The sequence below is a fragment of the Grampus griseus genome (assembly GCF_964374135.1).
Source record: "Grampus griseus genome assembly, chromosome: 21".
NCBI classification, from domain to species: Eukaryota; Metazoa; Chordata; class Mammalia; order Artiodactyla; family Delphinidae; genus Grampus; species Grampus griseus.
The window spans coordinates 29,237,492-29,260,675 of record NC_139015.1 but is presented as its reverse complement, the minus strand read 5'-3'; the positions used below and the strand labels follow the sequence as shown (position 1 = coordinate 29,260,675).

Here is a 23,184-nt window from a genome sequence, read left to right as displayed (position 1 = left end):
GAAAGCGCCAAGAATGCACATTTCTTGCCCTGGAGGCTGTGGGAGAAGGACATGGGGACAAACCATCCAGCTGGGTGACGACGAGGGGTAAACCTGAAGCGAGGTGGGGCTTTGAGAGACTGGACCTCGGTGGGGCGGGCGTGTGGGGAGGGGTAAGAGTCGGTCAGAGAAGGTGCCTTACACCCTTTGAGTTGGGTCCGTCCCCCCCGACGCTGCCTGACGTTTAGTAGGTGCTTCTTGAATGAACGAAGGAAGGAACGAATCCTCAAGGAGATCCCCAAGTGGAGGACAGAAAAGCCTGTGGTGGCCACCTCTTGGAAGGGAAAAGGAGAGAGAAAAGTTTAAAAGGGAAATTAGGGCTGGATTGTGAAGGGTCTTTTATTATGCATTTCTTTTTTTTTAATAAATATTTTATTTATTTATTATTTTTGGCTGCGTTGGATCTTGGTTGCTGCTCGCGGGCTTTCTCTAGTTGCGGCGAGCAGGGGCTACTCTTCATTGTGGTGCGCGGGCTTCTCACTTCGATGGCTTCTCTTGCTGTGGAGCACGGGTTCTAGGCGCACGGGCTTCAGTAGTTGTGGCACATGGACTCAGTAGTTGTGGCACACGGGCTTAGTTGCTCCGCGGCATGTGGGATCTTCCCGGACCAGGGCCCAAACCCGTGTCCCCTGCGTTGGCAGGCGGATTCTTAACCACTGCGCCACGAGGGAAGCCCGTGGAGGGTCTTTTAAATCATGACAGGGTGTGCAGACCTTGTCTCAAGAGTAGGAGATATCAGACATCTTTTAAGCTGGGGAGTGACACGATGTTCTTTTTATAATGGACTATAGGAGGGTGAGGCCCAAGGTAGGAAGTCTGGTTGGGTTTGGTCACTGCTGAGCTAAACCCTAGGCCTATGCTGTCCAACATGGTAGCCAGTGGCCACAAGTGCCCACTGAGCACTTGGAGTTTGGTTAGTCCACAATCACAAATACACACTGGATTTCAAAGACTTAGTATGAAAAAAATAATGTCATATATCTCAATAATTTGTTTTGTACTAATTACATGATGAAATAATATTTTGAATATATCGGGCTAAGTAAAATCTATTATTAAAATTAACTTCACCTGCTTTTTATTTTTTTTGATGGGACTACAAGAAATATATATGTATATATATATACACACACACACATATATATATGGCTCATAGTATGTTTCTATTGGACAGTGCTGCTGTAGAATGAGGTGGTATGAAAGCAATACTAAAGATCTCAAGGGCTTCCCTGGTGGTGCAGTGGTTGAGAGTCCGCCTGCCGTTGCAGGGGACGTGGGTTCGTGCCCCGGTCCGGGAGGATCCCACATGCCGCGGAGCGGCTGGGCCCGTGAGCCATGGCCGCTGAGCCTGCGCGTCCGGAGCCTGCGCTCCGCAACGGGAGGGGCCACAGCAGTGAGAGGCCCGCGTACCGCAAAAAAAAAAAAAAAAAAAAAAAGATCTCAAAACTGTCCTCCCAGAAAACTATGGAATCATCAAATGTTAGCTCTGGTCAGGTACTTTATAGGCCATCCAGGACAATAGTTATCTCCATCTTATTAAAAAACAAAACAAACCAACCAACAAACAAAAAACAAAGGCCCAGAGAGGAACGGGAGGGTTTGCTTAAGATCACGCAGCTGTGAAATGCCTGAGGCAGGACCAGGACCCCGTCTTGCCTCCCTCCCAGGCCAGCCCTGTTCTCACCACACGAGAAAACAAAGTGGCCCATCCCCCTCCCTTGGGTGGGACTGTTTTGAAAAGGTTTGTTTTGTTCCTTATCAGACCTGCATGTTTGGTTAGAGCAGAGTTTCTAGGGAAGAGGCCTGCTTAGAAAACTCCACACTCACAATGGCCTGAGCAAGAGGGCTGCCAAGGGCTGCTGCGGGGAGTCTGAGGACTGTGGGGGAGCCACAGGGCGGGGCCGTGGATATGGGAAGAATACTAGCCTGGGCCTGGTGCTGCCACCACAGAACTCTTTAGTCCTGGACCAGACTGAAGGGCTATTTCCTTCTCTGGGCCTTTTTCTCAGCATCTTTGTTTCAGCATCTATCAGATGAGGGGGGTGTGTTTGAACATCTCTGAGGACCCTGAGCATTGACATTTTATGTCTTTGACAAACTGCTGAATTCTGTTTCCTGCCCAGACATTTCACCTATAGTGATTTCTGCCTCTTTACGGAGCAGGGACTCATTCATAGGAAGCCTTGTAATCAAGTATCAGCTCCTACGGGCAGGGACCGTGGGTTTACTCTCACTCTTGACAAAGGCCACTGGAATACTTTTGGGTGCTTCTACTAAGAGCCAAACTTACTTATTTCTGTCTTCCCTTCGAGCAAGGGAAGGTCAAAAGAAAGAAAACAGAGTGAGCCAAGGATTGTTTAAGGAGGACATGGCGGGTAGGACAGTTTCCATCCCACCTTACTCTACTTGACCTGTAGATGGGGAGGGGCAAGGGTCCCATCTTATCAGTTGAAGGAAGTGGAATTTCTCTGAGTAGCAAGCAGGCACACAGGCCCAGTCCTTGCAGTATGAAATGCTCTGTGAGGTTAACAGATAATATCAGGGGAAATTAAGAACAGCCCTAAGTGGGCACCGGCCCTCCCTGGAGTCCATCTCAACAAGGCTGTGCCGAGCTGGACCAGGGTGGGGAAGCAGTGGTGGGAGAGGGTCCTGGGAGTGGCTGCCTGGGGAGGATGGAGCAGGGGCCACAAGAGGAATCAGGGAGGAATCACACCCCAGTGGAAGCCAGGGAGTGTAGGGGAGGCAGTGAGAGAGAAGTGAGCTGGTGTGTTTGTTTGTTTGAATCCATTCCTGTTATTTGATGCTGGAAATCCTCCTGGTTCACCACTGGGACTCCTTCCTATTAGCTGGCGTGTCCTGTTGCCAACCCCCCAGTGGTCCTTGGAGGCTTCTGTGCTTTCTTGTACAATAAGGGATTCTGGGCTCCTCTTCTCTACTTACCGCCCCAGACGTAGATGCAGCCTTTCTTCATGGAGCTGTGGTTTCCATTCCAGACACATCTGTAGCATCATTGCCTGGTGGACTCTGTGAGTGGTTCCGTGGCCCTTGTCCATCCTGATCCTCGCTGGCCATCTGTCTCCTCATACCATCTCTCTCCTATTTCATCTTTGGATGGCCCTGCTTGCAAACCCAAGCTGATGGCTGACGGACGCACACCTTCATGCCGTGTCTCCGGGCCCCCCAGCATTCAGCCCTTTTGTGTACTCGTGACTCTTAGCGCTGCTTTGCCTCCGATAAACCCAACGGCAAGGCTACTTCTTACGCTAAGAGCTCTTTCTTTTCAACGATCCTCTGTTATCCTCTAGTCAGTGGAGAATCTCCCTGTTTTCTTTAGTATACTTTTTTTTTTTTTGGCCACACCGTGTGGCATGCAGGAGCTTAGTTCCCCAACCAGGGATCCAACTCATGCCCCCTGCAGTGGAAGCGTGGAGTCTTAACCACTGGACCGCCACAGAAGTCCTGCCTATTTTCTTTAATGTCTTTTTTTTTTTGGTACCTTTGGACCTCCTTCACCCATTTCCCCTAATCCCCACCCCCTGCCTCTGACACCACCAATCTGTACTCTCTGTATCTATGAGCTTGTTTGTTTTTAAACAGCTCTTTTGTAAATGGTTGAATCTCCATCTGGGGCAGGAAGGTTAGGAATCACTTGTCGTATAAGAGGGCACAAGAGCCTCTGAAGAACACAGGGCCATGGTGACAGGACACATGAGCTGACGTGAAGGATTCCCAATGATGAATTTAAAGTTTTAGTGTCGTTTTGGGGCTCAGAGTTCGCAAGAAAGGTTTTAATGGCTCAGAGCAGGGTCTACAACCTTTACCTGGACTTCAAGAACAGATTGTTGGGCTTAATTCCTTGGGAATCGTCATCTTCCCACTGTGGGAACAATGCAAGGGTGCTGGAGGGGGTGGGTGTGTTGACCTCTAGGCAGGGCGGTTTGCCTGGGGGGCCCTCCTACGGATGACCCTGGGTGTGTCCACCTGAGATGGAGCCTCACAGGCTTAGAAGGTATTGTGTGTTGGCCAGGAGAGCAGAACAGCTGAGAGGTTTTGGTGGCAACTGAGGAAGGGTGGCACTGCGGTCACCAGGGGCCAGCGGGTGGCCAGATCCTTGGCCCTAACCAGCCTTCAGGGACGTGTCCCTCAGGGTCACTTAAGTCAGGTAATTTGAGGAGAGTTTAGTAAAGGGATGATCTACAAAGTTGAGGGCAGGAGGTTGGAAAACCAAAAGGGAAATCGTGGTGCCTGGGGCCAGAATTGGGCCTGAAGGAGTGAGGAAGGTGTTTACTGGAATCCAGAGACAGAGAGAGACAGAGAGAGACAGAGAGGGAAAGGCCTCACAGGAGCTGTCACCTGCCATCCTGGCTGGGCACAGGGAAAGAGCTGGAAGGTAGAAACTCACCCTCACTGGCCTCCTGCCCTCGGCTCTGCTGCCAGGCTCCTTGATGGCCCAGTCCAGCCAGAAGACAGAGGACAAGGGGGCCCATGGATGCTGCCCTGTGGGCCAACCTCCTGGGGCACCAAGCAGGGGCAACAGAAGATTCCAGCACAGCAAGTAGAGGGGAAATTGGGAGGCGTGTGTGTGGAGCAGTCCTGAGCAAGTGCGTGAGTTTGTGTGTGTGTGTGTGTGTGTTGAACCTCACAGTGCACTCTTCTTGCTTTGGGGTGAGAGCAGTGACCTGTGTCCCCAGTCCCCTTGAGACAGGAGGGAAGGGGGCAGGGCACAACCTTTAAAAGAATAACATAGCTCGAGGACATGGCCTAAACTGATTAGCACCAAATGGTCCAAGCCTTGAGCCTCAGTGTATGCTCACTGTAACACATCAGCATGCTAAATGACACACCCACAGGAGCCATGACAGTTCCAAGGCCAACCATAAAAAGTGGGCTGTGGCCCAATTTCTGGAAATCCCCGCCCCTTCCCCAAAATAGCTGGAATACTCTTCCCACTCATTGGCCTACGAAATGACTCACTCCTATAAAAACTGACAACCCCAGGGGCTTCCCTGGTGGCGCAGTGGTGGAGAATCTGCCTGCCAATGCAGGGGACACGGGTTCGAGCCATGGTCTGGGAAGATCCCACATGCCGCGGAGCAACTAAGCCCGTGCGCCACAGCTACTGAGCCTGCGCGACTGGAGCCTGTGCTCCGCAACAAGAGAAGGCCACAACAGTGAGAGGCCCGTGCACCGCGATGAAGAGTGGCCCCCGCTCGCCACAAGTAGAGAAAGCCCTCACACAGAAACGAAGACCCAACACAGCCAAAAATAAATAAATAAATAAATTTATTAAAAAAAAAAAAAAAAAAAAAAACTGACAACCCCATACCATGGGGCCTTCTAGGTGGCCCACACTCTGTCTCTGGAGTGTGTTTCTCTCTAAATAAATCCAATCCTTACCTATCACTTTGTCTCTCACTGAATTCTTTCTGCGATGAGACATCAAGAACCTGAGCTTCATTAAGTCCTGAGACCAGGTGTGTGATCTCAGTTAAAAGAGCATGGATTCGGGCTTCCCTGGTGGCTCAGTGGTTGAGAGTCCGCCTGCCGACGCTGGGGACACGGGTTCGTGCCCCGGTCTGGGAAGATCCCACATGCCGCAGAGCGGCTGGGCCCGTGAGCCATGTCCGCTGAGCCTGCGCGTCCGGAGCCTGTGCTCCGCAGCGGGAGAGGCCACAACAGTGAGAGGCCCGCGTACCGCAAAAAAAAAGAGCGTGGGTTCAAGTCCCAATCTGAGTTGCACGTTTTCACCCTTATGCTCAAGATCCTCAGTCCCCAAATGTTCTCCCCCACCCCCAAATATCTCCTCCACTCACAGGTTGATGCCTGAAATCCCCTGTTTTAAAAAAGCTTTCTGTCCTCAGCTAAAGGTTCTGCTAACTGTAAAGTGACGTTCACATTCATGACACCACAAGCAAGGAGGAAGGAAACGGACACTTCCTGTGCTCTGTGCCCGACCTGCATGTGAGAGGTCTGACATTGACAAGACTGATAAATGGCCCCAGGACCTTGTAGGACAAGTATAACAAGTATTCCTAATTCACACATGGGGCTTGGGGGGGGCGGGTAGGGGTTTAGCCTGCCCATGCCACAGCTCACATTTAGATATTTTTATAACCTACTTGGTCCAAAGCCCATACATTTCATCACCACCCCTGTGATTCCCAAACCTCAGAGTGCTTCAGATGAGCCGAGAAGCTTATGAAATAGGTGGGATCTTTATCTGGGAGCTGGTCTTGATGTGAGGAGAGGGGGAAGCCGTCCCAAAGCACAGAAAGGATACATTGGAGGCAAGGGTGGTGTCCAACACCACAGACTGGGCGACATAAACAACAGACATTGATTTCTCAGTTCTGGAGACTTGCGAGTCCAAGATCAAGGTGCTGGAAGATATGGTTCCTGGTGAGACCCCTCTTCCTGGTTTGCAGACAGTGCCTTCTCAGTGTGTCCTCACACGGTGGTGGGGAGAGAGAACTCTGGTCACTCCTCTCTTTTTATAAGGACACCAATCCCATGATGGGAGAGGAGCCCACCCTCATGACCCCATCTAAACCTAACTCTAACCTCCCAAAAGCCCCCATCTCTAAATACCATCCCAGGACCTCCCTGGTGGTCCAGTAGTTAAGATTCTGCACTCCACCACAGGGGGCGCAGGTTTGATCCCTGGTTGAGCAACTAAGATGCTGCAGTGTGGCCAAAAAAAAAAAAAAAAAAAACCAATAAAACCCCCAACCAACCCATTGCGGGGGTTACCATCATACAGGCATGAATCTGGGGCTAGACACAAACATTCAGTCCATAGCAGAAGGAACCTGGAAGATTTTTGCCAAGGGTGGGTCCACCCCGCCCTTCTGAGTGCTGACCGTGCCTTTCTTCAGCTCCCCAGGAAGGGCTGCAACGTAACTCCCTCTCTTTCCCCTCCCCTGACTCCAGCTGAACCCCAGCTTTCAGTCTCCAGCCTCACTGGATCCCACAGAAAGCAGTGCCTTCAGTAGCGACATCTTTGAACTCAAAGACGATGGCACAGTGTTAATTCCACGGGTTTTGTAAAGAAAACATCCCGGGTTCACAATCCACTTATGATCTACGTAACCTTTGCCAATCACACTGAAATGCAATGTTCTCATCTGTGAAATGGAGGTAACACTATCTACCTGGGTTAAAACGTGTAGCACAAGCTTTGGGACCTGGTGGGCTTCCAGTGAGTGTAAAGAGCTGTCTAGAAGCCCGCCTCCTGATTTCCCGGCCTGGGCTTCTGCCTGTGACTCTCCATTTCCTTTATTTGAGGCGCAAAATGTGACATTTATTAAGCGTCCCGGGGCTGGGGGCCTTGCACTGCCCATAGATGGCTGGCCATCCTGACCTCGGGGTCAGTGGGTTGGCTCGTACACACGAGAAAACGTTCAGACGAATAAAAAGGAAACGAAGACATAAGGGGTGATGGGAGGGGGTGGCGGGGTTTACTCTTCTGAAGCCACCCCAGAGCGTGGGAAGCGCTAGGGGAACCCCAAGAGCCTCCCCGCCTTTGTTCCCCAGCCTCTTGGCTGCTGGGCTGGCGCGCCCTCTAGTGGTCCTCCCGCTGCAAACATTTCTTTTTAATTAGATCAGTTCCTTTGACAGTCTGTCCTTGAGGCCACTCAGCAAATTTTTGCTGAGAGACTTCTTTGCTGGGGAATATTCTAGGCATTGGAGATATACCAATAAACAAAACAAAACAAACCCCTGCAGTGTTCTTTCTCTAAACTAACTCTATAGCCGGTTAGTAACTTCCATCTGGATCCCTGAAGTCTGTTATTTGTTCCTTCTTTTGTACTGCCAAAGGTGAATTTTTAAAAACTAGCATGCGTAGACCACCAAATAAAATGAAACCAGAGCATCGTGTAATATTGGTGCAAATTTGAGGAGTGAGGTTTTTAGCTCAATTTTAAGTGATTTGTCATATCTTAGTGCTTTTTCTTTTGTTATAGATTATGATTCTGGTTTTCCCCTGCTTTTTATGTTTGTTCATGAGTGTATTTACAAAGAGAGGTTCCTCTAGGTCTGCACTATCCACATATGACTATTTAAATTAAATTAATTACAATTTAATAAGATTAAAAATGTAGTTTCTTACTTGCACTACTCACATTTCCTGTGTTTACTACCCACATGTGACTGGTGGCTATCTTGTTGGAAAGCACAGATATATAATATATAATATTTCCATTGTGGAAGGTTCCACTGAACAACGCTGTTGCAGTGATGGGGATTCGGCTGTAGGAATGTCGAGTTATGTTAATGTGAAGGTGTAATCCCTCCACTCCTTCCTTCTGTCTTCTTACCTGCAGTTTGGACAGTGGCCTCTGGCTGCAGGGAGCCAGAGGGGTGTGAGCTGGAAGACTTAACTTCCTACTGTTTGCTGACCCAGTTAGGAGATGTGCCCACCTCCTCTGTTCCTCCTTTTTTTAAAAAAAATTATTTATTTATTAAAATTTTTTTTTTTGTCTGCGCTGCACAACTTGCAGGATCTTACTTCCCCAACCAAGGATTGAACCCCTGCCACTGCAGTGAAAGGGCTGAGTCCTAACCACTGGATTACCAGGGAATTTCCTCTGTTCCTCTTTGGTCCAAGTGCACATCAAACCAACAGAGGGAGCAGGTTCCCAGGCTGATCAGTCCTGTGGTTGCTTCTTTGTTGGGAGACTTCAGTTGCCATAGCTTTGTCTCTCTGCCCACTTGGTCTTGGGTTGCCAGCTCTGCTCTTGACCTCTGCCCTTTCTTGTTCTAATTATGGGCTAGAAGGGACTTGGGGAACCCTCTTATCAAGCGCTTGTGCACAGGGAAGACTTTGATCTCCTCCTATAAAAGAGCAAGTGGGCAATGAATGCCAGGGTGTCTGAAAGTTGAAAGTCTCCACTTCTTGAGCCACTACCATTAACTTAGGAGCAGAGGTAGCTGGACTAAGCATCCTGGTCCACGGGCTCTTCCCATTTCTTCTGCTAAAGTGCTCTGCGACTTTGGGCAAGTTATTCTCTCAGCCCAAGCCTCAGTGTCTTCATATGTAGTGAGGGATGTGGGACTTGATGATTGCCAAGGTCTGCTGAAATTCTAGAGTTTGTAACTTGGCTAACGCCTTTGTGACTCCAGTGCACAAAGAAGTTATGATCAAGATAAAGCAGATTCCCTTCCCAAAAAGTAATCTCCTGGCTCAGATGGTTTCACTCCAGTTTCAAACACCTGAAGAAGAATAAGCAGCAATTTTGCACAAACTCTTCCAGAAAATAGAGGAGGGAACACTTCCCAACTTATTGTTAGGCCAGTATCATCTTGATATGAAAACCAGATACAGACGGTACTAAAAAAAACTATAAACCAATATCTCTCATGAGATATAGCAAATTGAATCCATTGTTCTAAAATAATTATAAATATCAGAAGAATTATATACTATGATCAAGTAGGATTTATTCCACATATATAGTCTGATTCAATATTCAGAATTCCACGATATCAAGTGGTCAATAAAGTTTAGATTAAAAATAATGTCCAGGGACTTCCCTGGTGGTCCAGTGGCTAAGACTTCACACTCCCAATGCAGGGGGCCTGGGTTTGATCCCTGGTCAGGGAACTAGATCCCACATTCCACAGCTAAGAGTTCGCATGCCTGCCACAACTAAAAAAAGATCCCACGTGCCGCAAGTAAAAAGAAAAAAAAAAGATCCTGCACGCCACAACTAAAAGACCCACGTGCTGAAACTAAAGATCCCGCATGCCGCAACGGAGATCCCGCATGTGGCAACGAAGATCCCGCATGGAACTAAGACCCAGTGCAGCCAAATAAATAAATAAATATTTTTTTAAATGTCCATCATAGCAACAGGTTAATTAGAAAAATCATAATCTTATCAACTAGTACAGAAAAGGCATCTGACAAAATCCAACACCTAATTATGATTAAAAATTCTCAGCAAGTTAGGAAGAGAGTGGAACTACCTCAGTTTGATAAAGACATCTACAAAAAGTTTACAGCTAACATCATAGTTGATGGTGAAAGACTGAATGCTTTCTCCCTAAGACTGGGAACAAGGCAAGGATGCTTCCTCTCACTACTCTTATTCAATACAGTACTGGAAGTTCTAGCCACTGCAAAAAAAAAAGAAAAAGAAAAGAAAAAGAAATAAAAAGGCATACAGAGTGGAAAGAAAGAAAGAAAACTGTCCTTATTTGCAGATGTTATAATTGTGTATGCAGAAAATCCCAAAGACTACAAAAAAGCTCCTATAACTGCTATGTGAGTTCTGCAATGTCACAGGATACAAGATCGATGCACGAAACCAATCACATTTCTACATACTAAGAACAAACAGGCAGAAACTGTAAATGCTATACCATGTATAATTGTTACAAAGAAAATGAGACACCTAGTTACAAATTTAACAAAATATGTGTAGGATCTGTAGGCCGAAAATTACTAAATGCTGATAAAGTCAATCAAAGAAGACCTAAATAAATGGAGACATACATTGTGGTCATGGACTGGATGACTCAACATAGTAAACATGCCAATTCTTCCCAAATTCATGTATAGGTTTAATGTAATTCCTATCAAAATCCCAGCAAGATATTCTGTAGACATAGATAAGCTTATTCTAACACTTAGATGAGAAAGCACAGGCCCTAACACGCCTAAACCAATCTTAAAAATAAATAAATTGGATATAAGATACTGTAGGAGACCAGGATGAAATAAAAGGAGGATCAAGTCCTGGCCAGCCCTTTCCTGAAAGTAGAGATGGAACCTCCTCCAAAAAGTCTTCCTGGATTAGCTCCTATACTTACTTAACTAGCCCCTGCATATACCCTACTTGAATTGTATCAAATTATTTTGCCTTCATTAATGTGAGAGTTGGTGAGTATTCCTATTTTTCAGCTGTGCATTCAATAATCTACAATACACGGGGTTTGGTGAGAGCAATATTGTGGCTTCTGCCTTTTTGCATTTCTCACCAGGCCCAGGAAGGTGTTCCTGGGGTATTCAGTTATTTTGCAGAAAGAACAGACTAAGATGAATATTCTCATCCTGCTCTTCTCAGGGCTTCCTGGTCCCCACCAAGCATCTTGTCTCCACTGTGCATCAGGAACCAAGATCCCAGCTCAAGACCTCAGAGGCTTCATCACCTCCCAGCACCAGCTGCTGAGTCCATTACCCACAGCTGGGCAGGAAAAGCCCGAGGTCTCCTGAAAAGTGATGACATCAGGATAGCCCTCCTTCCCCCTCTGCCAAGCTCTGCTCTGGAGCCCCTGAGGCCACCAGGCCCCCCATCCTGCTGACATTTCCTCTTCTGGTACTCAATGGCTCATTAGGAGTGGAGGGCTTGGTTGGGGGCCAGGAGAAATGGGAACAGTGGAATGAAAGGCAGGAGCGTGGACCCTTTGGTTTCTAGGCTGGAAGCATTTGGAAGGGGCAGCATTTCATTTTTATATTGAGGAGGTGGAGGAGGTCATGGCAATACTACTTTGCAGAGATTTCCTTTCTGTAGCCTATAGAGAGGATTCCAGATGCTAGAAGTGGTTAAAAAGATGATCCCTCCATGGGCCCCATGGTGTTTCCCTGGCGATCACGGATGGTGTCTGAGTGCTTTTCCTCTTCCCTGGAAGCCCAGGAATCCCTTATTCCCATCACACCATCCTGGAATGCCTTCCTGGCTCCTGGGGCTGCTGCCTTTGGTCTTAAATAGTATCACGACATTGGAATCACTTCAATCTGGGGGGAGATGTGAGTCCAGGCATGTGAGTGGAAAGCAAGCCAAACCAAGCAAAGAAACTCAAGTAAGAAGTGAGCCCTGGGGGCTTCCCTGGTGGCGCAGTGGTTGAGAGTCCACCTGCCGATGCAGGGGACACGGGTTCGTGCCCCAGTCCGGGAAGATCCCGCATGCCGCGGAGCGGCTGGGGCCGTGAGCCATGGCCGCTGAGCCTGCACGTCCAGAGCCTGTGCTTCACACGGGAGAGGCCACAACAGTGAGAGGCCCGCGTACCGCAAAAAAAAAAAAAAAGAGAGAGAAGTGAGCCCTGGGCTTCCCTGGTGGCGCAGTGGTTAAGGATCTGCCTGCCAACGCGGAAGACACGGGTTCGAGCCCTGGTCCGGGAAGATCCCACATGCCGTGGAGCAACTAAGCCCGTGCACCACAACTACTGAGCCTGCACTCTAGAGCCCGCAAGCCACAACTACTGAGCCTGCGTGCTGCAGCTACTAAAGCCCACGTGCCTAGAGCCCGTGCTCCGCAACAAGAGAAGCCACCGCAATGAGAAGGCCATGCACTGCAACAAAGCGTAGCCCCCGACCAGAAAACTAGTTTTCTCTAGTTCTCACTGCAACTAGAGAAAGCCCGCGTGCAGCAATGAAGACCCAATGCAGCCAAAAATAAAAATAAATAAATTTATTTAAAAAAAAAAAAAAGGGTTTGTGGGACTCAGCTTCCTTCCTTTTTCCAGACGGGAAAGCTCCTCACTCTGTCTTAACTGGAGGGTCTCATATGCAAGACGTGGGTCTCCCCGTCGGAGGAGAAACCGTCCCCTTGTTTTGCTCCCTTTTCTTCCAAGCACCGGATACTCCTTGTTCAGTACTTGTTCCCGGTGAAAACTGTGGGCTGATGTGAGAGAAAGGCCAGAGACTGTGCAGCTTGAGTGCCAGACAGGCTCTAGCCTTGTTGGCGCTTTCCTTCCCAGGGAGAGGGAGGGAAGAGACCACAGATGCAAGCAGCGTGGCGGATCTGCCCTCTTCCAGGCTTCCAATCGAAGAAACAGGCTGCACAGAAACCAGCGGAAGCAGTATCCAGGGGTGACTCGGAAGGCATGATCTGAGGGTTGGTGAGCACTCTCTCTTGCTCTCTCCCTCTCCCACCCTCCTGATCGCTCCCCGACCTCCCTGGGAGAGGGTGCCTTCCTGAACCCCAAGAAACTCTTGTCTGGGCTGCAGGTGGGCTGTGTGATCTTGTCCTGTCCCTGGGGAGCAGCCTCTCTAATAGTCAAGGATTTTAATCACTATTCAAAGAGATTAGAACATGGATTTCTCTCCCTACTGCAGGAGGGAAAGAAACATTTCTGATCCCCTCTTTCGTGGATGACCAGGAACAAGAGAAAAGGCACTGCGAGAAAATCCTAAGCGTCCACCCCTGTGTCTGCCTGAATAAGGCTCTTGTCCCCGGCCAGCTCTTAGGCACAAGAGGACATTTTGGCTCCTGAAGATGGAGGTTCCTTCCCTGCCTCTCCTTCAAGCTCCTTGCCTTGGGAAACAGCAGATGTGTGGAGAGTAGCCATGGCATGTTGTAGAAGACAAGGAAAGTGCTAGGTTGGGGGCTTCTTTTCAGCTCTGGGGGCAGGGCGGTGGTCCTCTCCGAGCCCTGCCTCCCCTCCAGAGGACAGGCTGGCAGGTGGCACCGGCCGCAGACTGCTAGGGAGTGTGGGGGAGGCGCTTGGGAAGAGGACCCGGCTCCTCAGATGCCTGTACTCCTGCTGGGAATGAACCTTCACTGTGAGATTATGGTCCAACCTCAGTTTCCTCTCCGGACCTCAGCTTTTTAATTCTGTAGAATGTTGGTGTTGGATTTGATCTTTCAGACCCCTTTTAGCTCATCATTCTACCCTCCTGGACTAATTGCAACAAAAGGAGAAACAGCGAACACCAAGCCGGCTGTTCAGAGGCCACACCTACGCACAGCGTTTCAAGCACGGCATGGCATGGACGCTTACAGTGGAAGAAGAGAGACAGGATGAGAGGGGAAAGCTTGAACACACGTAGTCTTGGACAAAGTACAGGGCTCAGTCGCCTGAGCTAGGCTTCCTCCTACCCCGTCACGTAAACAGGCACACAGCCACACGCACATGCGTGGACCCGGTCATGAGGCTCGGAGGACAGACCAGGAGCTAAAACCAACAAAGGAAGGAGAGCACACCCTGCTCCTAGAACTTCTGCCCACGGGGCAGGGCAGCTGCTGTCTCCTTCTGGCTCTGCTCACCCCATTTTCTAAATCACAGACCATCACACAGCTGGTCTCTGACGCAACAGGATGACCTGCATCCTTGGAGCCCTCAACACACAGACAGCAGCAGCCTAGGGGCCTGAACTCGGCAGATTCGGAGGTCCGCATGCACAGTCTACCTCCAAGGGCACAGAACAAAGGTCATCTGGGGGCCCAGGGCCAGGGTAAAGCTCTCTCTGGCCCATGCACGCTTCTCTCCACAGTTGGATGACCTCTACAGACCCGACAGCCTAACTCCCTGGGCCCAGTCGTTTGGGTGATTTCCCAAAGCAGCGGGTCACTTGCCTCCCACCCCTCGCTGGCCATCAGAAGCGATGGCAAGAGGGTAAGTGGGTACATTGCCTGGAGAGGGAAATCTGGTAATACCTTTTAAATTTGTAAACTATATACCGCATGATATAGTGATTCTATTTACAGGAATTTATTCTACAAATATACTCACAGACGTGTGAAACGACACGATTGCAAGTGATTCATTGCAACGTCATCTACTAGGCACGATGGGAAGTAAATTAGATGTCTATTAATAGCCGATCGGTTTCATAGATTATGGTATAGCCATACGATGGAATACTAAAAATGGCAGGCTTTTGTGCATTGGTATGGAAGCGTCACAGATATATATTGTTAAGGTAAGATAAGCAACATTCAGGACAGTCGGTATATTTTTCTACTATTTGGGTCGAAAAGAAACGACAAAGCCATATGTATTTGCATTGACCTGTTTATATATAAAATATTACTGGAAAGATAAACAAGAGACTAATTAATGGTGGTTATCTGTTAGGGAGTTGAAAACTGGGCTGAAGGCAACTTTGTATTACACGTCTTTTGTATATTTTGATGGCTGAATAACGTGGATGCCTCACCTAGTCAAAAGAGAAAAGTAAGAAACACAAAAGCACGATAAAAAAGAGACCAAAGTGGTAAAGGATGGACCCCTTCTCCCTGTGGGCCCCAAGGTAGTCGGTGAGGTGGGGAGGCCAGACTGAGAAAGGTGGGATAGGGGATGGGCCAGAGCAAAGAAGGAAGCTCTCCAGGTGCTGGGTCACTGCTCTCTGCTGGCTCCTAAATGCCTCCACTAACAGGGGCCCTAATTCCTCTCCTCACAGTCTCCTTTGGTTATGGGCCTCATCATTTCCCAAACGCAGGCACGCTCACGTGGTTTGGGAAATCTTGTCTTTTTTTGAGATGTAAACACTTTTACACAGTTCCTCAGACTAACAAGGTCACCCCTAGCACAACAGCAGCCTTTGAAGCCGCTTGACTTCCTGGCACCCCTCTCCCTTCCCCCCACAAACTCTGGCACCCTGGAAGAAACAAAAAACAAAAAACCCTGCTGCACGACATGGATTTGTTTTAGAGATTACTCTTGGAGAATCTTCTGTCACCCCTTTGTGGTAACTGGCAACACTCTCTGGGGTGTTGCAAAACCCAACTTGGGAGTGACTGCCCTGATGGTCAGCAAGCGGCCACGGTCAAGACTCTGGCCAGCTGGGGCCTGCAAAGCTTGGTAGTGACTGGAGGTTGGGGGTAGAGGCCGGGCCTCTCCACCTCTACCCACGATGCACTTCCATGGATCCAAAGGCCTGCCTGGGGTACAGCATGGGCACAAAAGGCATTTGCTTGGGAGCCACTGACCAACCCTGCTCGTGGGTAGGCAGCTGGGTTCTTTTTCCTTGAGGATAATTTTCGGTCCTCACTTCCCCTCCAGTCTCTCTAACTCCCAGGCCCTGGCTCAGCCTCCCAGAGGGATTGCTTAGACCAGTGACTCTACAGGGTTCTTTTGAAATATAGAGCTGTTCAAAAGATTCTCCCTAAGGCATGGCCCCGGAGGCATTTTCCATGATAATTTCACCCCCTTTTGTCCCATTGTTTCAGGGGAGGAGGCAAGAAGTTTCAAGGTTCGGGATTGATAGGACTTAATAAAGGTGTCATACCTTCCTGCCCTTCAGCTTGAACACTGTTTTGCAGCCTAATCTCCCCACACCCACTTTGAGAGGAACTGGCTTAGCCACCGGGAGAGCCGGGTTGGGAACCAGGCATCAGTGTGGGTGAGGGAAAGGGGAAGGGAGGAGGCCCTGGGCTTCTTCAGGTGAAGGGATCCTCTGATGGGATTGTAAGAGAGACTTCAACGTACACTAAAATACCAGGCCTGTGGTTCCACACGCTCCGAGACGCAATGTGTGGATTCCTCAGCTCAGTGTCTTCTACTTTTCAAATGTTCATGAATAAAATCTTCAGGGAAGTAGAGAGGAGACTTTGCCATGGTGATGGAGGATTTGTGAAGAGCTGGGGGTGATGGTGGATAAGCCTCAACCTGGAACCCATTTGTTCATTTTTAACGCGTCTCTACAACAGGAGCATTTTAAGAGAAGGGGCTCACCTAGAAGCTTTCTTGGTGGAAAGTGTGTGGAGGGGGCAATGTGGAAGACGGAGAAATGGAAACTCTCAGCATCTTAGGCTACCTGAGGCCAAATCCAAATTCAAATGAGCAGACAATGATAAAGACTCCTGGAAAATGGAAGATTTGAAAAGGAAAAAAAAAAAAAGAAGGGAAACTAGAGTGACAGGGAGGGTAAGTGGATAGAAGCGAAGGGGGTCAGATCTCATTGGAAGGGGGTCTTAGGAGAAGAGGGAAGACCCTGGCTGCCCTCTATGACGTAACTTACAATATCTTAGGGGGAGGGACACCCAAGTAGAAGAGGGGCTGCTGTGGGTCGTCTTGTTTGCCTTGGGAGGGTTACCTTTTCCTCCGACAAGGTAAAGGGTTGGGGGCTTCTCCTGTGTCTTCCCCGAGAGTTGCTGCTGGACCTTCCGGGGAAATTGGTGCAGAAAACCCACGCCGCTGGAGCGCTGCGCTGAGCGTGTCAGCGCAGGCGCCGGTCATGGCAGGAGCGGACACATCGTGGCAGAGAACACACGGCGTGACCTACCTCTTACACATCTTACTCTGGATTTGGCTAATGGAGGAGTCAAGCATCCGTCGTGCTTCCCTACGCACGCCCCAATTTCCCTACAGACGCCGAGCGTCGCGACTATTGGCCGCTGCCCCTTTAAGGGCCGCCACTCCTCCTCCCACCCCCTCCCCAGTGGTGGCACCCAGCGAGGGCGGGGGGCAGGCTGTGCGTTCTCGCGGGTCGACTGGGGAGGATGGCCCAGGCCGGGGGAATCGCTCCCACGGCCCGCTGCCCCGTCCCCTGAGCCGGGTAAGCTGCGAGACCCCTTCCCTCTTTCCCTCCCGCCCCGCGCGCGACGCGGGAATGGCTCCCTGGCCGCACGGGAACAGCCCTCTGGCCCCGTGGCCAGATGTCGCCACCCGGGCGCCCAATACTGCTAACGCGAGCGGCTGCCCGGGGTGCCGTGGGCGGTGGCACTAGCGGGGCTCTGTTGGCGCTAGCGGTGCTGGCCACCGTGGGGGGCAACCTGCTGGTAATCGTGGCCATCGCCCGGACGCCGAGACTCCAGACCATGACCGACGTGTTCGTGACTTCGCTGGCCACAGCCGACCTGGTGGTGGGGTTCCTGGTAGTGCCGCGGGGTGCCACGTTGGCGCTGACCGGCCACTGGCCCCTGGGCGCCACCGGTTGCGAGCTGTGGACCTCGGTGGGCGTGCAGTGTGTGACCGCCAGCATGGAAACCCTGTGCGCCCTGGCGGTGGACCGCTACCTGGCCGTGACCGACCCGCTGCGCTACGGCGCGCTGGTCACCAAACGCCGAGCCCGGGCAGCAGTGGTCCCGGTGTGGGTCGTGTCCGCCTTGGTGTCGTTTGCGCCCATCATGAGCAAATGGTGGCGCGCCGGGGCTGACGTCGAGGCGCAGCGTTGCCACTGCAATCCGCGCTGCTGCGCCTTCGCCTCCAACATGCCCTACGCGCCGCTCTCCTCCGTCTCCTTCTACTTTCCGCTCCTGGTGATGCTCTTCGTCTACGCGCGACTTTTCGCGGTGGCTACGCGCCAGCTGCGCTTTCTGCTCCGGGAGCTGGGCCGCTTCCCGCCAGAGGAGTCTCCGCGGGCTCGGTCTTGCTCCCTGTGCCCCGCCCCGGCGGGGCCGTGCGCCTGGCCCGCAGGGGTGCCCTCCTACGGTCGGCGGCCGGCGCGCCTTCTGCCTCTGCGGGAACACCGCGCCCTGCTCACCTTGGGGCTCATCATGGGAAACTTCACTCTCTGCTGTTTGCCCTTCTTTGTAGTCAACGTGCTGCGCGCCCTCGGGGGCCCCTCTCTAGTGCCCGGCCCCGCTTTCCTCGCCCTTAACTGTCTAGGCTATGCCAACTCTGCCTTCAACCGCTCATCTACTGCCGCAGCCCTGTCTTTCGCAGCGCCTTACGCCGCCTGCTGGGCCGCTGCCGGCCCGAGGAGCACCCCGCCGCCGCCTCCACGCCCCCGCGGCCCTGACCAGCCCCGCAGAATCCAGGCAGTGCCCACCGCTCGACTGGTAGGTAGCCAAGGCGAAGGGGTTGACGGCTCGGGATCAGGAAGCATTCGGTATCTCCTTCGGTCAATTTTTTTTTTTTTTTTGCGGTACGCGGGCCTCTCACTGTTGTGGCCTCTCCCGTTGCGGAGCACAGGCTCCGGACGCACAGGCTCAGCGGCCATGGCTCATGGGCCCAGCCGCTCCGCAGCATGTGGGATCTTCCCGGACCGGGACACGAACCCGTGTCCCCTGCATCGGCAGGCGGACTCTCAACCACTGCGCCACCAGGGAAGCCCCTTCAGTTTTTTTTTTTCTTTTTCTTTTTTTTTTTTCCCTTCAGTTTTTTGAGCTTGGGGTTCGGTAGGAGAAGATGGGGCTGGGGTCTCTGCATCGAGGGAAGTGGGGCATGGAGTAGGGAACCGAAGTGGAACCCAGGGCCCTTTCTTTTCCCACATCCCAACCCACCCTGCCCTGGGGTTGAAGCAAAGGAGGGCGGGCCGGTTGTTCTCCACCCCAGGAGCAAGGGGGGGCCCGGGATGGGGTGGGTCCCGCTGTGCCCAAGGGCCCCCCTCGCCTGGTCAGCTCTAGTTTTGGTGTTCTAGCTCAGTTTCTTTGCCCAGATTTCTTGCCACCTCTTGGGCTGGCTTTGACTAGACTAGAGGTCCCCCAAAGCCCTCGGGCTCAGCTTTGGTTTCTTTGAGAGGTTTGATAGCTATGAAGGTGAGAATCCACTTCTGGGATGAAGGCTAGACAGGCTCAGGAACGTGTGAGTGCAAATTCTTCCCGGGTAGGAACCGGGCCGGGTTGAAGTTGGGTTGGGCTTTGTGGCAGGGTGGGTCCCCGAGGTTTTTGTGTAACCGCACGTGCGCCTCAAGGTCCCTGACCTTCACCCATTTCCCTCTCCTGTTCCCACCCTCTGCCCCCTCACCCCAAGATACCTCATCTCCATTTTTTTCAGGGCTTCCTGGGGACTTTCTTAGACCTTGAAGAAACAACTCCATTGATCCAGAACCTTTGGAGAGCCTCTGGCCTGTTCGGAATGAGCCCTGTGGAGTTTCCCAGCTGGAAAACTCTGCCCTCCGGAACCTGACCACTGAGCCATGAGATGGGGAGGGGGTCTGGCTTGGGAGGGGGAACCCTTACGAAGTGGGTTTTCACCATTCTCTCTCTTTCTCTCTCTCTCTCTCTCTCTCTCTCTCCTTCCGAGAGATGTTTTCTAAACCCCACCCCTGAACTTCACCACTACCTCAGCAGCCTGAGTGTCTGGCTGTCCTTGCAGCAGCCGGGCTGGCTTTGCCTGGGCACCCATCCCCTTGCTCGCTTGAGTGCTGTGTGCTTAGGGCAAAGAGAGCACCCTCGTTCCATTCCTTCTGCCACCCAGACCCTGATGAACCAGTCAGTGTACTGGAGGCCCTGGCGACCCAGGCTGAGAAGAAGCAGCTAGAAAAGGTCAAGGTTTGGGGTTTGGTTCCTGGCTCCCTCACTACAGCCCTCTAAGCTCCAGCCTCCCTCACTTTAGACACAGGATGGCTCTGATCTACCTCACAGCAGGGTCAGAAGGACTTCTTTAGAGTTTTGGGGGGCTCCTGGGTTCGTGGGGAGGTGAACCATTAGAATGGATTCCTTCTTTTCCTTTTAAAATCAAATTAATAAATATTACTGAATGCAAAGTATCCATTGTCCTCTTTTCTCTCCCTTTGTTTTCTTTGCATAATCCACTTTCTCCCTTCTTAGAGCTGGCTTTTGACTGAGGCAATAAATTTGGACTAATCCTTGCCCCTTTCTTCTTAATCCTCATGAAAGGAAAAATGATGTCTGTTTGGGTGAAGGAGATGGAGTTTGAGCCTTTGACACTCCTGTCTCCCCACCCTTTCCAAAATTCCTGGAAGCCATTCTACCCACGGGATTGAGCAGTGTGTCCACAGGAGGATGGGGCTGCTGTGCCTGGGATCAGGGCATATGGAGCTCTTGTGCTATAAGCCGGTGGTGGATTCAGGAACCAGTTTTGTTTGGTGCTGTATGTGTGTGTGTCTGGACATGCAGACCGTTGTTTGTGTTGGGCAGATGTCTTGGGTTATAAATATATTCTGACATTTCCCATCCTTGGCATAACCTCTACCTTCCCACTCCCTTTCCTGAGAGTCAGGAATCTATATTATCCTCTTTTTTTTTTTTTTGCGGTACGCGGGCCTCTCACGGCTGTGGCCTCTCCCGTTGCGGAGCACAGGCTCCGGACGCGCAGCCTCAGCGGCCATGGCTCACGGGCCCAGCCGCTCCGTGCCATATGGGATCTTCCCGGACCGGGGCACGAACCCGTGTCCCCTGTATCGGCAGGTGGACTCTCAACCACTGCGCCACCAGGGAAGCCCTATATTATCCTCTTGAAGTAAAACTGGAGTTACAAGTTTGAGCTCGTTGATAAGTTTTTCCCCTTATTTCAATTTTTATGAACTTTATCAGGCAGTTTCCTATGGAAAGAAAATTGCTATGGAAATCCCCGGGTCATTTTGTGGGTTCTTATTTAAACTCCATGAGCAGAGACCATTGTCCGGGCTGATTTACAGGATAGCCACTAAATCGTCAAAAGTTTAACGTGCTGGATGACAGCAGCATACAATGCATTGGCTAAGTTCAGGGGCTCCAGGGATATGAAACTCTGATCTGCCCTGAGGATGAGCTCGGTGGATTTCCACATATGGGTGTTGCCTGTGAATTGGACCTGGCCTCAGCTGCTTTCTTTTGTCCAGGAGTCCAGGTTTTATTTCTTAGGATGTTTGCATACCAAAGATGACTTTCTCCTTTTCGACCCAGAGCAGTGTGAGCTCTCTGGTGTCTGAGGTATGGAAAGTTTCTTGGCAAGGACTCAACTGTTGAACCCTTAGGGGAGAGGGAAGTCTTGCTTTAGCCTGGGGACACGTAAGAGGGCCTCTGCTCTCTCCCCATCTCTGGATATTTTCCCAGCATCGCCGAGGGAAGTTGCCCAGTCAGTGCTAGGCAGGGGAGAATGATGATTTGGGGGAGGAAGGGCGCTCTGGTGTGTAGAATTGTCCTTGAACGCTAACCAGGGGCTCGTAAGGCTTGAGTCTCGCTCGACGTGCACCCGCGTGCCAGCTGTCAGTCTCCTCTGGAGTGTTTGGACTTGCACCGGGGCTGTGGACTCCATCTGCGAATTGTCACCGGTGCATCTGATGGAGAGGCAGCCGGCTGCTCTGGTCGTTTCTCCAGCAACGTGTGGCCAGGTGTCAGGCTGAGGGAGATTTACATCCTCGGATGCCAAGTGGGCTGCTCTCGCTAGCGCGAGCACAGGGCCTGAACACTTGAACTGTGGAAGACAAACAACCATCCTCGGAGCCTAGGGGTGTGAAGACTTACAGACCAGTGAGAACAAAAGGGCCCTCTGAACAGCGGCCCGGCCTGGGCGTGGGCAGAAGTGAGGGGGTGGGAGGGGAGAGTGCTGAGCTGGAGGACAGGGGATGAGGGGTGACTGGGTTTTTCAGAGGGAACCTTCCTTCTGCATCAGGTGGGACTGCTGAGGGGCAGGCAGAATTAGGGAGAGGGGGAGGTTGATAACAGACTTTCCTAGGACTCTCTCTGTGGTAGATTCTTCTGGGGAGTGATGGTAAGTGCAGGCTGTGGTCCTTGTGGGGGGTCACGGGGCTATCATTCCACACCAGCTTCATCCCTCAACCCTTACAGAGTTGAGCAGCTTCTCCCTGTCGTCCTGGGGCCACAGGTGAAGGCCATGGAAACAGTTTCCTTTATGGTTCCATCCTAAAAGCCAGAGATCCAGGCTCCCTCTCAGACCCTCTTGGCGGAGGGAGTATGTCTTTGTTTGTGTGTCTTTCCCGGGAAAAAATGGGAGCCGGCAATGGGGGTACAGATCTGCTAATGCCCGCCCCAGCCCCCTGCCAAACGCCCTGCGGACAGTCTGCCTTAGGCCAATGAGTGAGCAGTTGAAGTATCATGCTCAACTGTCTGATGAGCAGAAACTCCATAGGGCCATCGACTCTTTCGTAGCTCATCCTATTATGGGATTAAGGAAAATCAGAATGCATTCCTCAGTTTCCTCATCTATAAAATAAACGGAGAATAACCCTTTCTCTCCTCTCTTGCCTTTAGAAGGGGAATGACGGTGACTGGGACGGCTGGCTCTCATCGACCTCTGGGGAGCCCTAGGCAGAGCTTTGCAGCTTCAGCGTTTGTGCAGAGCTTTTGTGCTCCATCCAAGGCATAAGCGGTGCGAGGCGCCCCCTGACGGCGGTTTAAGGTACAACAGGTGTGGACAGAGTTTGCAAGTTGCCCTGACTTGCAAAAACTTGAAGAGACCCTAGGAATGGTTTAGCCCAATCCTTTGATAAAATGGATGAAGAAACTGACTTCTAGAGAGGTGAATTGTGAGTAGCCAAGATTAGTGTAGTCAATGAAAGGCAACACTGCACGGAATTTGGAGCTGGAAAAAACAAATAAAAAAGGAAGGAAGGGAATGACCCATCAATAAATATGCCAACACTCTAAGAGGTGCTCTCCAAACGTTATGTTGTAATGACAACAAAGAAAAAATACATCTGCATAGAAATCAAAGAGCTTGCTATGCTGATTCTAACCCAGTCTACCAGGCTCCCAAGTTCACTTTCTTTTCCCTGCACTCACTGCTCACCATCAGTCACACAGAACAAGTGATTTAACATCTCTGTTTGCCTGTGAATCAAACGCAGAT

At 51.0% G+C, this 23,184-nt stretch overlaps 1 protein-coding gene across 1 annotated transcript; it reads left to right on the top strand.

Moving 5' to 3' along the window:
- Positions 1 to 17,317: 17,317 nt before the first annotated feature.
- On the top strand, positions 17,318 to 18,492 carry ADRB3 (adrenoceptor beta 3; the record flags this gene model as incomplete). Its single annotated transcript, XM_082680410.1, is given in 5 exon segments — positions 17,318 to 17,402; positions 17,405 to 17,431; positions 17,434 to 18,332; positions 18,338 to 18,428; positions 18,431 to 18,492. Coding segments are annotated over 5 exon segments (1,164 nt in total).
- Between the last annotated feature and the right edge of the window lie 4,692 nt (positions 18,493 to 23,184).